Below are 17738 nucleotides of genomic sequence, written 5' to 3' on the forward strand. Positions count from 1 at the left end.
TGGGTGTATACTGACTGGTCCAGGTGACTTATCTACCTTCTGGCCTTCAGTTTCCCAAGAACCTTCTCTCTAGTTATGGTAACTTCATACACTTCATGACCCCGACACCTACAATTTTCATCATACTGTTAGTGTCTTCCACAGTGAAGACTGATGCAAAAATACTTACTCAGTTTGTCTGCTGTTTTGTTGTCTACCTAAGCACTCTAGAAATTCCCCCTCCTGTAATCCAGCACCAACTTGATTTTCCCAATCTACCTGCACATTGAAGTCCCCCATGACTATTGTAACATTCATTTTCTATCTCCCATTGTAATTTGTAACCATATTCTTACTACTGCTTGCGGTCTGTATACAACTCCCGTCAAGGTTCTTTTACCTTGCAGTTCCTTAGCTCTATCCACAATGACTCAACAGCTTCCAACCCTGTCACCGCTTTCTAGTGATTTGATTTGATTTGATTTTTACCAACAGAGCAACGCCACCCCTCTGCCTTCCTACCCACACTTTCCATACAACGTGTATCCTTGGGCATTATCTTTCAGTGATGCCTATAACATCTTACCTGCCAATCTGCAACTGTGCTGCAAGTTCATCTACCTTATTCTGTATACTGTGCACATTCAAATACAATACCGTCGATTGTCCAGAAGCTCACAAAACCAGTGGATGCAATTTACTCATCATTCCATGATCCCCCAAGTAGAAGTGATGACTGTAATCATCCTACCACGCTCACATGGAAAGGTCCCAGGGATTTACCATTTGTCAGGTACAGTGCGATCAGCAGACTCCACGCCAAGTGCTTTGTCCACTGCGTACCTCCAAGGCTGCAGAAAGCTGAGCCACGTTTCCAAAACCTGTGGGGCAGCAAACTTAGTGAGGGAACATGTAGATGCATTCATCACCAAACAGCCCCACTGACCTCCTGGAAAGGCAAGTGTTGCAGATGGAAATAACAAATCAGGATGTGAAATGAAGTGCTTACCCTGTTTTCCTCCAGAGAATCCCCCTGTTCTATATATAAAAAGACTCAAGCCCAATGCCCAACCATTCAGCCTTCCTAGTGTCTGCACTGACTCCCAGCTTTGTGGTTAGATCACAGGTCTCTTAAAAAAAAACCTACTCAAAGGTACCGGAGCAAGTGCAGAACAAGGAGGCCTCACGTGGGTCATCTGGCAGAGTGTTGGTGTCTACTCAGGAACTAAACAATGCAACTACACTACAATGTACCTCTTTTTGTCAAGGTTTCACAGATAGTGGATTCTGAGTTAATTGGGCTACCAGTTCATCAGGGCGACAACTCAAAGAACAAAAACAAATCGACAGAAGCAGCCCGGATTGCCTTTGTTTAATTGGGACGCTGCTGCTTAATTAGGACAGCAGACTGGTGCCTAACAGGTTCTAACTTGTGTGCCCATTAGATCCTACACCATGCTTACAGCAAACAGTTTAAATAGCATCAGTTGTATGTTTCTGTTCAAAAGCAGTAAGTTTTGTCACTGAAGGTTGGTGAGAAATAACCCGCAAGACAATTTAGAATTGTTTTGATCAGTGATTTCAAGCTTGGAGATACTAGAAATGGCTAGGAGTGAAAAGGAAACAATTTCACTACAAGTTAAGATAATGAGAGGCATTGATCGTGTGGATAGTCAGAGGCTTTTTCTCCAGGGCTGAAGTCGCTAGCATGAGAGGGCACAGTTTTAAGGTGCTTGAAAGTGGGTACAGAGGAGAAGTCAGGGTAAGTTTTTAAAAAAAAAGTGTGTGGTGAGTGTGTGGAATGGGCTGCCAGTGATGGAGGCGGATATGATAGGGTCTTTTAAGAGACTCCTGGATAGGTACACGGAGCTTAGAAAAATAGAGGGCTATGGGTAACCCTAGTAATTTCTAAGGTAAGGACATGTTCAGCATAGCTTTGTGGGCTGAAGGGCCTGTATTGGGCTGTAGGTTTTCTATGTTTCTAAGAACTACAAAGAATTTGAAGGAATCAACAATCATTTTGAACGTTATGATGAAAATGAACACTTGGAGGATGCAATCGTTGAAAGCATTGCATGAAGACAGAATTATCTGCACTGATTTTGTTCATTTACAGACAATCAAACGAAGGTGGCAATGTGTTGGTATCGGACGACAGTGAAACCTGCGTGGAAGAGTTTTTAAAGTGAAAAGGCCATTGCACTGGGACAGTTGCACTCTCTCGACCAAAGCAGCCCGGCTCCAGTGGTACGAGCAGTCATCTTGAATTGGGGTTTCCTTGGTTGCAGCTGATAACCAAGTCTGCTTCTGTGGCTTGCCGTGACCTTCATTCTCCATGAAGTGTTTCAGAACTGCTTGTCATGGATCTCACTGTCCATTTCATCTGCCCAGTCCGTCAGAGCTGATTTCACACGCTATGTCAGGCATGTCCTTATTTCACCGGGTATGATGCTCACCAGCTGGCTTAGTCTGCCAGCTGAGGTGGTGTACCAGGGTGTGGCTACTGTTGCACGCAGCTACCTGGCACCATGGGTGAGAGGCAAGTGTCCAGCTGGGACTGAAGCTGAGTGAGCTGCCTCGAGGGGATACAACAAACTCTACACTCCCTGGACACACTGCACACGGCAGCCTACCCTGGATGAACTCCTTTATCAGTAACTACCGGCACCTAGTTCAGTTGTATAGCTCTGTAGCAGCATTGGCAGTGTTCTAATTTGTTTGATGTTCTATTTAAATACATAATTTGTTATTCAGTTAAACTGTAGCTTGTCCTTTCTATACCTCAACTATTTCCATGAGATTTCAGCGAATCCAAGCAGCCACTTAATTGGGTGAAAATGTACTGGTCTCAGTGCTCCAATTAACCAGAATCCACTGTCATGTTCTGCAAGATGGTACACGTTTTATCCCAGGCTTAAGTGGAGGCAGAAATATTTCTGGGAGAATGCAACAAATTTGTTTTTGCAAGTATATCTGACAACAACATGGTGAACAGGGAGCAAAGACTTTGGAAAATGATGAGCAACCCAGCTGGGGATCTCTTCTACAAAGTGCATTAGTGGAAACTGATGGGAGAGAGGCACTGGGGAAATCTGTTCACACTGACTAGGTTAGGTAAATGCTAGCTTCACCTATTACATAGGTAGATCCGTAAGCAGGATGGCCAGGCTTCCCCCAGTACCAACATTACAACAAGGGGACTGTAATTGGAGGCACTGGTTCATTTGATTGAAATGTTACCCAGTGAAGAAAGATTTGTTTCCCTTGGCCAAAGACTCATTGTTGAACATTGTATTATTTAGGAAATTGCTTCACTCCAAGAAATTCTCCAATATGGAGGGCTCTGTATGCTCCATCACTGAGTGTATTTAAGAAGGGATATGGGGATGGAACAGCGTGAGTGGAGGTCAGAAAGACTGATGAAAACCACGCTGAACAGAAGCAGAGTGGATGAGCCCAATGGCACTGTTGCTATTCGTGTACTCATACTCCCATCAGCAAGGCAACCAGGGAAGAATTCCATAGTCTTGGGTGACTCCCAATAGGTCCCAATGAGGTAGCTAGACCATATTCCAACTCCAGACGGGAGCTTTAAGTGAGGTTGACGGGCCATAAGATTAGGACTGGATTTAGACACAGTAGAAGTTTGAAGTAACAGGTGTCCTAGATGCAATGCAAAACTCAGTGTACTTCATTTTCCCCTCCAGTGCAACAAACTCCTACAAACTGCACGAGTGTGAAAATTACTGACAGTATTAGAACTTTGGGAATAACCTATTAAACACCCATGCCAGTTTCTTTAACTTAAGAGTTCACGTTAGCTTTACTGGAATGCTGGAAGGGTAGAACGTACAGCTCTGAAGGAGGCATCCAGTGGCCAATGGGTGAAGCACTGTTGCAGAAACACGTAGAGATTCTGCTGAAAGAAGCACGAAATTGCGGCTCTGTAAAACAATAACAACCAGAACACGTCAGTCTGCACAGTACTGCAGCAAGGAGTACCGAGAAGGCCACCCGGCTTTACTCTCTCTATTCTATTCACTTGCTGTGCTCTGTATTCATAGATTACTGCAGCACACAAACAGGCATTCTGCCTAGCCCCATTGATCTACACCTGGACCACAGCCTTCCAAACATCTCCCAATGTATCTATTCAAACTTACCTTAACTGTTGAAATTAAACCCATGTCCACCACTTGCCCTGGCAGCTCATTCCAGACTTGCACCACTGTCTGAGTGAAGAAGTTCTCCCTCAGATCCCCCCCTTAAACACTTTACCATTAACCCTCAAGACCTCCTGTTCTACTCCCACCCAACCTCAACAGAAAAAAAGCTGCTTGGATTTTACTCTATATGGCCCAAACACAACTCATCCTTCACCGTGCAATCCGAGTGAAGACAGGCGGGACAGCCGGGATCCATCTCCAGCATCACCGGTGGCACCTTTGTGCTCCTGTGACCACGTGGGTTTCTTCCCGGTGCTCCCATCACCTCCCACTTCCAAGGATGTGCTGGATTGAGGTTAACTGGCTACTGTAAAGTTTGCCCTGGTGAAGGAGTAGGTAGCAGACTAATCAGGGCGTTTATAGGACAACAGGAAACTGTATGGTTGGCGAAGCCTGGAGTCAAACACCATTAAGGAAAATCAAAAATAAGAATACAAATCGTAGAAGGTACAAGAATAGACAGTACAGGTCCTTCAGCCCAGTCCAAAGTCAATCTAACCCTTGCCTCCTACATAACTCTCCATTTTCCATCATCCATGTACCTATCTAAGACTTTCATAAATGTCCCTGATGTATCTGCCTCTTGCACCGCCCCGACAGGCATTCCATACACCGCCACAGTGAGCATGACACCCAGAGAGAATGGTATTCACAACTACTGCTCCATAAAACTCTCAAAATAGCATGCACCAACCTCTTGAAGTCCTCCAGTGGGCTGCCAGGGTGGGAATGAGCAGAGGGTGAAGCCTGCTCCTGTTTGATGCTACTAGAAAACCAGTGGAGATGTTTGATCAGCAACCGCACCATCAGCACGTGCTCCTCTGATGGAGTAAACGGTTCCTAATGAAGACAGGACAGCGTGTTAAAGAGTGGTCACAATAACACGAACAATATGATGAGGATAGGCCCCCATTCAGATATGGGATGATCTACCGTGACATCTCATCACTATCCCCATTAACTCAGAATTGCAGAAACTCCTCCATCTACTTCAAATGAACTCAGTGACTGAGTCTCCTTGCCTATCAGAGAGAGCTCCAGAGGTTCACTACCCTCCCTGTGAACAAACCTCTCCTGATGCCAGTCCCTTAATCCCAGACCGTGACCCCTGGATCTAGCAGCTTTAACCAAGGAAAGCATCAGCCCTCCATCCACCCACAGGAAATCTGTGACAATACCACGTTTTACCTAAAGTGTACAGAATGTAGGCCTACTTTGTCCAATCTCACCTTATGTACCAAGCTTAAAGAAGTAGCCTGGTAAATCCAGATTACAATCTGTCAGATACATTCTACTATACAGCACAAACCAAAACAGTGAGACTGGTCTCACTGAAGCTCTACATAACGGCAATGAGGTTTTCACTCCTGCACTTAATACCTCTTATACTAAAGGTCACGGTACCATTTGTTCCTGTTCAGAGTCTTGCGTACCACAACCTGTCACAAATTTAACAAGCAATACTCTGCTTTCTTTCCCAAACAAGAGAAAATCTGCAGATGCTGGAAATCTGAGCAACACACACAAAATGCTGGAGGAACTCAGCAGGCCAGGCAGCGTCCATGGAAAACAGTAGTCAACATTTTGGGCCGAGACTCTTCATTGGGACTGGAAAAGAAGGGTGAAGGTGGGGCAGGGGAGGAAGAAAATGAAGCTGGGAGGGGGAGGGTTGAAGTGAAGAGCTGGCAAGTTGCTTGACGAAAGAGATACAGGGTTGGAGAAGGGGGAATCTGATAGGGAAGGACAGAAGGCTATGGAAGAAAGAAAAGGGGAAGGAGCACCAGGCGCAGGTGATGGGCAGTTAAGGAGATATGGCGAGAGGGAAATGGGAAATGGTGAAGGAGAAGGTGAGGGAGGGACATTGCCCAGAAGTTTGAGAAATCGATGTTCATGCGTCATCAGGTTGGAGGCAAGGTGAGTGTGGCCTTATCGCAATACCTCCACCTCCTCCCTCACTACCGTTCAGGGCCCTAAACAGTCCTTCCAGGCAAGGCGACACTTCACCTGCGAGTCTGCTGGGGACATACACTGTATCCGGTGCGGCCTCCTGTGTATTTGGTGAGACCCGATGAGGACCGGGAGACCACTTCACTGAGCACCTCAGCTCTGTGTGCCAGAAAAAGCCGGATCTCCCAGCGGCCACCCATTTTAGTTCCACTTCCCATTCCTGTTCCGACATGCCAGTCCATTGCCTCCTCTACTGTTGTGATGAGGCTACACTTGTGTTGGGGGAACAACACCTTATATTCCAGCTGGGAAGCCTCCAATCTGACGGCATGAACATCAATTTGTTGAACTTGCAGTGACGGCCCGTCCTTCACCACACTCCATTCTCCCTCTCCTTATTCCCTTGTCTGCACATCGCCTCCCCCTGGTGCTCCGCCCCCTTTTCCTTCCATGCCCATCTGTCCTCCCCCTTCTCCAGCCTTGTACCCCATCCAGCTCTTCACTTCACCCCCTTTTCACCTGCTGTGTCTTCCTCCCCTTCCACTATCTTCTTACTCTGACTTTTCTTTTTTCTCCAGTCCTGATCCAGGGTCTGGGCCCGAAATGACGACTGTTTTCTCTTTTCCATAGATGCTGCCTGGCTGCTGAATTCCTCCAGCATTTTGTGTGTATTGCTGTGCTTGCTTTGTTCTGTGCGCTATCCTGATTTGCAGCCAAACAGGACCACCCTTCGTTGTAATGAATGTTACCTGGCACAGGATGGATACAGTCATTACCCTTCTGCAGTAAAGCCACAAAAAAAACATTCTCACATATGTCAATTCACCTCTGAAATAATTGAAAATAAAACAAAAATCACAAGACATGAAACATGAAAACAGGAAGCCTGGGATGAGTCTTGGATGGACAATGAATAAAATCACATTGGCATTGATTCTGAGCAGAATGTCATGTCCCCACTAAATGCAGAGGAGTTTAGAGATTGCCGATGGAACTACCACAGCCGGCTTTTTCCCTTTCAGAGCTCCAGAAGATGAACCATGTTTTGTACACAACTAGGCAAACATAGATTTCACCCTCAGGGACTGAGGGGGAACAAACAGGAGCAGCTAAATTAAAAATACAGGATTTTCAAATTTTCCAGGTTATTCCTCAATACAGCCTGTGATCAGAACCTTCCAAGACAGATACCGGGCTGAAACACACACTTGTTACAGCAGAATGCCAAACACCACAGACAGAGCCACATGGTAAACAGGTTAACCCAATACACAGGCAATTTAAAGCCCAAACATTATCAAAAATTGACGTGAAACAGTGGTTGGTAAATCTCAAAATCTTACTGCCGAATAGATGGAAACAAAGGAATCCTTGGGGCTGACTGAGATGTGCCAGCTGCTGTTCCCTATAGCTTGCATCTCACTCAATCATCTCCATAGCAGCAGCCAAATCGTCCTCAAATTATTCTATATCCTATTGTTCTGCAGGCCTGTGTTAATACAAGATGGATTGATCACTGTTTGTTAAACTGTACCTTGCTACTTTCTGGAGTCACTTCATCTCTATATCCATATCCTTCCTTAATACAGGTTCCAGACTCCACACAATAGAAAAGCTGATACATTTAACAGAAGTATTTTAAAACCTCAGGACATCGCACTGTTTCCCACTCAATTAAGTTTTGTAAATGACTTAAAGGCCTGGCACTGATTTGTGCAGCGGCATTGATCGAGAGACGGTGATTGTCCTGCACTCAGTAATATTTGGTGAGACTTTTCAAATCTGGCTGTAGCCAGGTACGTCGCCGAGCCTTTGGCCGATTGTCCAATTCTCTGCTGGGACATCAAGAGACCGGTATGATCATCTATACAGTTTGTGGTCAGGATTCCCATGGTTGACCTGTTTCTGGGGCCTGGTTAAGGATGCCAGTTAAGGTGATGCTATTACAGCTTGGGGGCATTCTAGAATTCAGAGTTCAGTTCTGGCGGTGTCTATCAGGAGCATATGTGCATGTGGGATTGTTCCAGATACTAGTTTGCTCCCTGTCGGAAAACATGCTGGTTAATTGGTCACTGTACATTGTCCTGTGATTAAGCTAGCGTTAAATGAGCTGCGTGATCATTGGGCTAAAAGGACTTGCTCCAGGCTGCATTTCCAAATCCAAAGGAGGTGCCCAGCAGGTGTAGGCAGCAAGGAACAAATGAGATACTTGGGGAGTACAAGAAATGCAAGAGAGAACTTAAGGGGGAAAATCAGGAAAGCATAAGGTTGTTCTAGCAGACAAGGTGAAGGAGAATCCCAAGGGCTTCTACAGATATATTGAGAGGAAAAGGATAAAACTGGTCGGTATGATCATCTATACAGAGCCGAACAAAACTGGGGGAGATCCCAAATTGAATATTTACTTGGGTGACGGACACAGAGTCTATAGAAGTGAGGCAAAACAGTAGATGGGTCACATTCTGCATGGAGGTCAGTCACCAGTGGTGTGCCTCAGGGATCTGTTCTGGGACCCCGACTCTTTGTGATTTTTATAAATGACCTGGATGAGGAACTGCAGGGATGGGTTAGTAAATTTGCTGATGACACAAAGGTTGGAGGCGTTGTGGATAGCGGGGAGGGCTGTCAGAGGTTACACTGGGACATGGACAGGATGCAAAATTGGGCTGAGAAGTGGCAGATGGAGTTTAACCCAGTTCTTTCTGAGGTGGTTCATTTTGGTAGGTCAAATATGATGGCAGAATATAGTGTTAATGGTAAGACTCTTGGCAATGTGGAGGATCAGAGGGATCTTGGGGTCCGAGTCCATAGGACACTCAAAGTTGCTGTGCAGGTTGACTCTGTGGTTAAGAAGGCATACAGTACATTGGCCTTCATCAACCGTGGGATCGAGTTTAAGGTAATGTTGCGGCTACATAGGACCCTGGTCAGACCCCACTTGGAGTACTGTGCTCAGTTCTGGTCACCTCACTATAGGAAGGATGTGGAAACCATAGAAAGGGTGCAGAGGAGATTCACAAGGATTTTGCCTCAATTGGGGAGCATACCTTATGAGAATAGGGTGAGTGAACCTATTTCTCCTTGGAGTGACGGAGCATGAGAGGTGACCTGATAGAGGTGTATAAGGTGATGAGAGGCATTGATCGTGTGGATTGTCAGAGGCTTTTTCCCCAGGGCTGAAATGGCTAGCGTGAGAGGGCATAGTTTTAAGGTGCTTGGAAGTAGGTACAGAGGAGATGTCAGGGGTAGTTGTTTTTTTTTAAAAAACGCAGAGAGTGGTGAGTGTGTGGAATGGGCTGCCGGCGACGATGGTGGGGGCGGATACAATAGGGTCTTTTAAGAGACTCCTGGACAGCTACATGGAGCTTAGAAAAATAGAGGGCTATGGGTAAGCCTAGGTAATTTCTAAGGTAGGAACATGTTTGGCAGAGCTTTGTGGGCCGAAGGGCCTGTATTGTGCTGTAGGTTTTCTATGTTTCTATCAGTATGTTATGTTGCACTTTATGAGGACCTACCAGGGTATTAGTTACACAGTGAATGACTGGGCACTGAGGATGTGGTAGAACAGAAGGATTTGGGAATACAGATCCATAATAGCTTGAAAATGGTGTCACAGGTGGATAGGGTTGTGAAGAGCACTTTTGGCATATTGGCCTTCATAAATCAATGTACTGAGTACAGGAGTTGGGATGTTATGTTGAAGTTGTAGAAGATATTAGTGAGGCCTAATAAGGAGTGCTGTGTACAGTTTGGGTCACCTGCCTACAGGACAGATATTAATAAGATTCATAGTGTGCAGAGAAAATTTACAAGAAAGTCACCAGGACTGGAGGACCTGAGTAACAGGGAAACATAGAAACATAGAAACATAGAAAATAGGTGCAGGAGTAGGCCATTCGGCCCTTCGAGCCTGCACCGCCATTTATTATGATCATGGCTGATCATCCAACTCAGAACCCAGCATTCCCTCCATACCCCCTGATCCCTTTAGCCACAAGGGCCATATCTAACTACCTCTTAAATATAGCCAATGAAATGGCCTGAAGTGTTTCCTGTGGCAGAGAATTCCACAGATTCACCACTCTCTGTGTGAAGAAGTTTTTCCTAATCTCGGTCCTAAAAGGCTTCCCCTCTATCCTCAAACTGTGACCCCTCGTTCTGGACCTCCCCAACATCGGGAACAATCTTCCCGCATCTAGCCTGTCCAATCCCTTTAGGATCTTATACGTTTCAATCAGATCCCTCCTCAATCTTCTAAATTCCAACGAGTACAAGCCCAGTTCATCCAGTCTTTCTTCATATGAAAGACCTGCCATCCCAGGAATCAATCTGGTGAACCTTCTTTGTACTCCCTCTATGGCAAAGATGTCTTTCCTCAGATTAGGGGACCAAAACTGCACACAATACTCCAGGTGTGGTCTCACCAAGGCCTTGTACAACTGCAGTAGTACCTCCCTGCTCCTGTACTCGAATCCTCTCGCTATAAATGCCAGCATACCGTTCGCCTTTTTCACCGCCTGCTGTACGTTGAACAGGTTAAGACTTTATTCCCTGGAGCACAGCAGAATGAGGGGAGATTTGATGGAGGTATATAAAATTATGAGAGATATGGATTGTGCAAATGCAAGCAGGCGTTCTCCACTGGGGTTGGGTGAGACTATAACTGGAGGTCGTGGGTTAAGGATGAAAGGTGCAATGTTTAGAAACATAGAAACATAGAAACATAGAAAATAGGTGCAGGAGTAGGCCATTCGGCCCTTCGAGCCTGCACCGCCATTTATTATGATCATGGCTGATCATCCAACTCAGAACCAAGCCTTCCCTCCATACCCCCTGACCCCTGTAGCCACAAGGGCCATATCTAACTTCCTTTTAAACATAGCTAATGAACTGGCCTCAACAGTTTGCTGTGGCAGAGAATTCCACAGATTCACCACTCTCTGTGTGAAGAAGTTTTTCCTAACCTCGGTCCTAAAAGGCTTCCCCTCTATCCTCAAACTGTGACCCCTCGTTCTAGACCTCCCCAACATCGGGAACAATCTTCCTGCATCTAGCCTGTCCAATCCCTTTAGGATCTTATACGTTTCAATCAGATCCCCCCTCAATCTTCTAAATTCCAACGAGTACAAGCCCAGTTCATCCAGTCTTTCTTCATATGAAAGACCTGCCATCCCAGGAATCAATCTGGTGAACCTTCTTTGTACTCCCTCTATGGCAAAGATGTCTTTCCTCAGATTAGGGGACCAAAACTGCACACAATACTCCAGGTGTGGTCTCACCAAGGCCTTGTACAACTGCAGTAGTACCTCCCTGCTCCTGTACTCGAATCCTCTCGCTATAAATGCCAGCATACCGTTCGCCTTTTTCACCGCCTGCTGTACCTGCATGCCCACTTTCAATGACTGGTGTATAATGACACCCAGGTCTCGTTGCACCTCCCCTTTTCCTAATCGGCCACCATTCAGATAATAATCTGTTTTCCTATTTTTGCCACCAAAGTGGATAACTTCACATTTATCCACATTAAATTGCATCTGCCATGAGTTTGCCCACTCACCCAACCTATCCAAGTCACCCTGCATCCTCTTAGCATCCTCCTCACTGCTAACACTGCCACCCAGCTTCGTGTCATCCGCAAACTTGGAGATGCTGCATTTAATTCCCTCATCCAAGTCATTAATATATATTGTAAACAACTGGGGTCCCAGCACTGAGCCTTGCGGTACCCCACTAGTCACCGCCTGCCATTCTGAAAAGGTCCCGTTTATTCCCACTCTTTGCTTCCTGTCTGCTAACCAATTCTCCACCCACACCAATACCTTACCCCCAATACCGTGTGCTTTAAGTTTGCACACTAATCTCCTATGTGGGACCTTGTCAAAAGCCTTTTGAAAATCCAAATATACCACATCCACTGGTTCTCCCCTATCCACTCTACTAGTTACATCCTCAAAAAATTCTATGAGATTCGTCAGACATGATTTTCCTTTCACAAATCCATGCTGACTTTGTCCGATCATTTCACCGCTTTCCAAATGTGCTGTTATCACATCCTTGATAACTGACTCCAGCAGTTTCCCCACCACCGACGTTAGGCTAACCGGCCTATAATTCCCCGGTTTCTCTCTCCCTCCTTTTTTAAAAAGTGGGGTTACATTAGCCACCCTCCAATCCTCAGGAACTAGTCCAGAATCTAACGAGTTTTGAAAAATTATCACTCATGCATCCACTATTTCTTGGGCCACTTCCTTAAGCACTCTGGGATGCAGACCATCTGGCCCTGGGGATTTATCTGCCTTCAATCCCTTCAATTTACCTAACACCACTTCCCTACTAACATGTATTTCGCTCAGTTCCTCCATCTCACTGGACCCTCTGTCCCTTACTATTTCTGGAAGATTATTTATGTCCTCCTTAGTGAAGACAGAACCAAAGTAATTATTCAATTGGTCTGCCATGTCCTTGCTCCCCATAATCAATTCACCTGTTTCTGTTTGCAGGGGACCTACATTTGTCTTTATCAGTCTTTTCCTTTTTACATATCTATAAAAGCTTTTACAGTCCGTTTTTATGTTCTCTGCCAGTTTTCTCTCATAATCTTTTTTCCCCTTCCTAATTAAGCCCTTTGTCCTCCTCTGCTGAACTCTGAATTTCTCCCAGTCCTCAGGTGAGCCACTTTCTCTGGCTAATTTGTATGCTACTTCTTTGGAATTGATACTATCCCTAATTTCTCTTGTCAGCCACGGGTGCACTACCTTCCTTGATTTATTCTTTTGCCAAACTGGGATGAACAATTGTTGTAGTTCATCCATGCAACCTTTAAATGCCTGCCATTGCATATCCACCGTCAATCCTTGAAGTGTCATTTGCCAGTCTATCTTAGCTAATTCATGTCTCATACCTTCAAAGTTACCCCTCTTTAAGTTCAGAACCTTTGTTTCTGAATTAACTACGTCACTCTCCATGTTAATGAAGAATTCCACCATATTATGGTCACTCTTACCCAAGGGGCCTCTCACGACAAGATCGCTAATTAACCCTTCCTCATTGCTCAAAACCCAGTCCAGAATAGCCTGCTCTCTAGTCGGTTCCTCGACATGTTGGTTCAAAAAACCATCCCGCATACATTCCAAGAAATCCTCTTCCTCAGCACCTTTACCAATTTGGTTCACCCAGTCTACATGTAGATTGAAGTCACCCATTATAACTGCTGTTCCTTTATTGCACACATTTCTAATTTCCTGTTTAATACCATCTCCGACCTCACTACTACTGTTAGGTGGCCTGTACACAACTCCCACCAGCGTCTTCTGCCCCTTAGTGTTACGCAGCTCTACCCATATCGATTCCACATCTTCCCGGCTTATGTCCTTCCTTTCTATTGCGTTAATCTCTTTTTTAACCAGCAACGCCACCCCACCTCCCCTTCCTTCGTGTCTATCCCTCCTGAATATTGAATATCCCTGAACGTTGAGCTCCCATCCCTGGTCACCCTGGAGCCATGTCTCTGTGATCCCAACTATATCATAATCATTAATAACAATCTGCACTTTCAATTCATCCACCTTATTACGAATGCTCCTTGCATTGACACATAAAGCCTTCAGGCACTCTTTTACAACTCTCTTAGCCCTTTTTAATGCTTGCCCTGGATTAGGGGAACATGACGGGGAACTTCACTCAGAAGATGAGGAGTGTGGAACAAGCTGGCAGCTGAAGTGGTGCATGTGGGTTTGATTTCAACATTTAAAATAAGTTTGGGTAAGCACATAGCTGGGAGGGGTCCGGAGTGCAAGTCAATAGGACTAGGTATGACAGTCGAATATGGTGTTGATGGGCCAAAGGACCTGTTTCGATGTTGTAGTTTTCTATGATTCTACAATTCATACCGCAGATTAGTGACATTTGAGGACGTCTGACCCATTTAGTACATGCCAGCTACATCACATTGCTTATATGCCCGGTAATTCATTCTCTCTGACACGCCCATTAACTACATATCCACATTTCCTGGGCCAATTAATCTCCAAACGCATCTTTGGGGTGTGGAAGGAAAGTGATAAAACCCATCCGAGTGTGCAAACCGACACCAGCAGTCCAGGTCAGAACAGAAAGTGGGTTGCTGAGCTGCATGTTTGCAACACCAGAGTCCTGCAGGTGCGTAACATAGTCAGCAGCAGGCAGAAGAACAGGTCAGCACGGCCCAAAGGCTCTGCTTGTACTGCTCTACCACTCTCAAACTGGCTGCAAAAGGCAAAGGCTCCAGCTATGCAAAACCCTCATAATCCAGTCCTCTGACCTGTCCTCACTTCACAGAAGATACACAGGCACTTGGCGACCAGCTTTCTCAGAGTGTCACTGATTAACATTAGAGTTACCAGTCATCTGTGTTTTACCATGTGGCTGACAAGAGCAAAGCGAGACAGCATAAATGAAGGTAAAACAGTACTTGGTAGGTGTGGAAGGTGCTGTGGCCAGGCAGTGGTGACGCAGTGTGGTACTGCGTACTGCAGATACCCAGGCGGTACTGTAGCACTTCCAACTGGGGGTTAACATCCGAGAGCAAGACAACACAGGAAGAAAGCGTTAATCCAGAGAGAAATACAGAAAAAAATCATAGAGACAGCAAATCCAGTTTTAAACAGACAGTAAACACTTTCAATATACAGCTAATCAGATTTAACCCTTGCACTACCAAATAGCATCTCAGTTCAGTGAAGCCACGTTTACAAGCCCTGAGTTTAGGTACTGATAGTAATCACCAAGCTCTGTATCAAATACTTGTGGTACTGAGAGAGGGAGGCAAACTCTTTCATTACTACATCAAGTGAAACACTGTAGACTACACCTAGAATGAAGGTTGAAGTGTCCTTTGACTGCTGTGCCGAATCCATTTTGGTCTCAGATGCCCAGTTGATGCACTGACCAGAATTGGGGCATCCCTTGTAAACTAAGGCCACCTGTAAATAACTCACGTGGTCAGGCATGACTGCAGAACAGTTCAGTAAGTATTAGTGCTCAGACAGAAACAGCTTTAGCTCTCCGATAAACCCAAAATCCTGATACACTCCAGGATACACTCATATCGAGTTCTTGGTATTCTCAGGAGAGAGGGTGAGCAGCCAGATGTCGTGGTCCACGTGGGGACCAATGACATAGATAGGAGGAGGGATGAGGTCCTGAGGAAGGAATATAGGGAGTTAGGAAAGAAGTTAAAAAGCAGGACCTCAAGGGTGGCAATCTCGGGATCGCAGCCTGTGCCACGAGACAGAGAGGGCAGGAACAGGAAGTTATGGCAGATGAATGTGTGGCTGAAGAGTTGGTGCAGGGGGCAGGGGTTCAGATTTCTGGATCATTGGGATCTCTTCTGGGGAAGGTCTGACCTGTACAAAAAGGACGGGCTGCACCTGAACTGGAAAGGGACCAATATCCTGGCAGGCAGGTTTGCTAGAGCTGTTGGGGAGGGTTTAAACTCGTTTGGCAGTGGGGTGGGAATCAGAATGTGAGTGCAGAGATTAGGGTAGAAGGACAACGGCATGATTCTATGTGTTCTGAGTTGCTGAGGAAGGACAGGCAGGGGACAAAACATAAATGTAGCCAGTTAGAGGGGTTGAAATGTGTCTATTTCAACGCTAGGAAATAGGAATAAAGGGGATGAATTTAGAGCATGGATCAGTACGTGGAACTACGATGTTGTGGTCGTTACTGAAACTTGGCTGGAGGAAGGGCAGGATTGGCTGATGTAGGTACCGGGGTTTAGGTGTTTTAGAAGGAATAGGATGGTGTTGGCGCGAGGCCAAGCGGTTAAGGCGTCAGTCTAGTGATCTGAAGGTCGCTAGTTTGAACCTCAGCTGAGGCAGCGTGTTGTGTCCTTGATCAAGGCACTTAACCACACATTGCTCTGCGACGACACCGGTGCCAAGCTGTATTGGCCCTAGTGCCCTTCCCTTGGACAACATCGGTGGCGCGGAGAGGGGAGACTTGCAGCATGGGCAACAGTCGGTCTTCCATACAACCTTGCCCAGGCCTGTGCCCTGGAACCTTCCAAGGTGCAAATCCATGGTCTCACGAGACTAACAGATGCCTATAAGGATGGGAGGTAGAAAAGGTGGGGGGAGTAGCATTACTGGTCAGGGATAGTATCACGGCTATAGAAAGGGAGGACGCTGCAGAGGGAGTGTCCACTGAGTGGGTGTGGGTGGAAGTCAGAGATAGGAAGGGATCAGTCACTGTGCTGGGAGTAGTCTATAGGCCCCCAAATAGTCCCCAGGACACCGAGGAGCAGATAAGCAGGCAGATTTTAGAATGGTGCAGGAAATACAGGGTTGTAGTTATGGGTGATTTCAACTTCCCCCATATTGACTGGCACCTCCTGACTGCAAGGGGGATAGATGGAGCTGAATTTTTCAGGTGTGTTCAAGAAGGATTCCTGACACAGTATGTGGACTGGCTGACCAGAGGAGAGGCCATACTGGATCTAGTTCTGGATAATGAACCTGGTCAGGTGGCAGACCTCTTGGTGGGGGAGCATTTCGGTGAGACCACAACTCCCTTAGCTTCAGCATAGCTATGGAAAAGGGTAAAAACAGACAAAAATGGGAACGTGCTTAACTGTGGAAGCACTAACTATGAAGGGATGAGGCAGGAACTAGTGAGAGTAAATTGGAAACAGATGTTCAAGGGTGAAAGCACAGAAGTAATGTGGAAGAAGTTTAGGACCACTTGTGCTGGGTTCAGGATAGGTTTGTCCCACTGAGACAAGGAAAAAATGGTAGGAAAAGGGAACGGTGGCTGATGAAACACATGAGGCAACTCGTCAAGAGGAAGAAGGAAGCATATGTTAGATAAAAGAAGCAGGGAGAGCTCGAAGGGGGCATGAGAAGGCCTTGGCATGTAGGATTAAGGAGAACCCCAAGGCGTTCTATGCGTATGTGAAGAACAGAAGGATGACAAGAATGAAGGTGGGGCCGCTAGAGGATAAAGAAGGCAACGTGTGCCTGGAGGCGGAGGAGGTTGGGGAGGTCCTAAATGAATACTTTGTTTCAGTATTCACAAGTGAAAAGGACCTTGATCAGGGTGAGGTCGAAATAGAACAGGCCTGTGTGCTGGACAATGTGGAGATTAAGGAAGAAGAACTGTTGGTTCTTCTTAGAAACACCAAGATTGATAAGTCCCCAGGGCCGGACGTGATATACCCCAGGTTGCTGTGGGAAGTGAGAAGAGATCGCTGGAGCAGTAGCTATGATCTTTGAATCCTCTTTGGCTGCAGGGGAGGTGCCGGAGGATTGGAAAATGGCAAATGTAGTTCCCTTGTTTAAAAAAGGTAATAGGGAGAATCCTGGGAACTACAGACCGGCGAGTCTTACGTCGGTGGTCTGCAAACTATTGGAAAGGATTCTTAAGAATAGAATCTACGAGCACTTGGAGAAGTACAGTCTACTCAAGGATAGACAACATGGCTTTGTGAAGGGAAGGTCATGCCTCATGAGCCTAATTGAGTTTTTTGAAGAGGTAACAAAATAAATTGATGAGGGTAGGGTGGTAGATGTGGTTTACATGGATTTTAGCAAGGCATTTGACAAGGTC

At 45.9% G+C, this 17738-nt stretch overlaps 1 protein-coding gene across 2 annotated transcripts in view; it reads right to left on the reverse strand.

The window, feature by feature from the left end:
• Positions 1–17738, reverse strand: part of smpd4 (sphingomyelin phosphodiesterase 4) — a 94343-nt gene that overhangs the window by 30717 nt on the left and 45888 nt on the right. Inside the window, exons 10-13 of one of the 2 annotated variants that reach the window (XM_063031698.1) lie at positions 14602–14694; positions 4900–5045; positions 3833–3923; positions 763–860 (exon numbers count right to left, since the gene is read on the reverse strand). In XM_063031698.1, the coding sequence (XP_062887768.1) occupies positions 763–860; positions 3833–3923; positions 4900–5045; positions 14602–14694 (428 nt within the window). The remainder of the gene's footprint in view (positions 1–762; positions 861–3832; positions 3924–4899; positions 5046–14601; positions 14695–17738) is intronic. The other variant, XM_063031699.1, reaches the window with a different exon arrangement.

Source organism: Mobula hypostoma, chromosome 23 (assembly GCF_963921235.1).
Source record: "Mobula hypostoma chromosome 23, sMobHyp1.1, whole genome shotgun sequence".
In the NCBI taxonomy this organism is placed as follows: Eukaryota; Metazoa; Chordata; class Chondrichthyes; order Myliobatiformes; family Myliobatidae; genus Mobula; species Mobula hypostoma.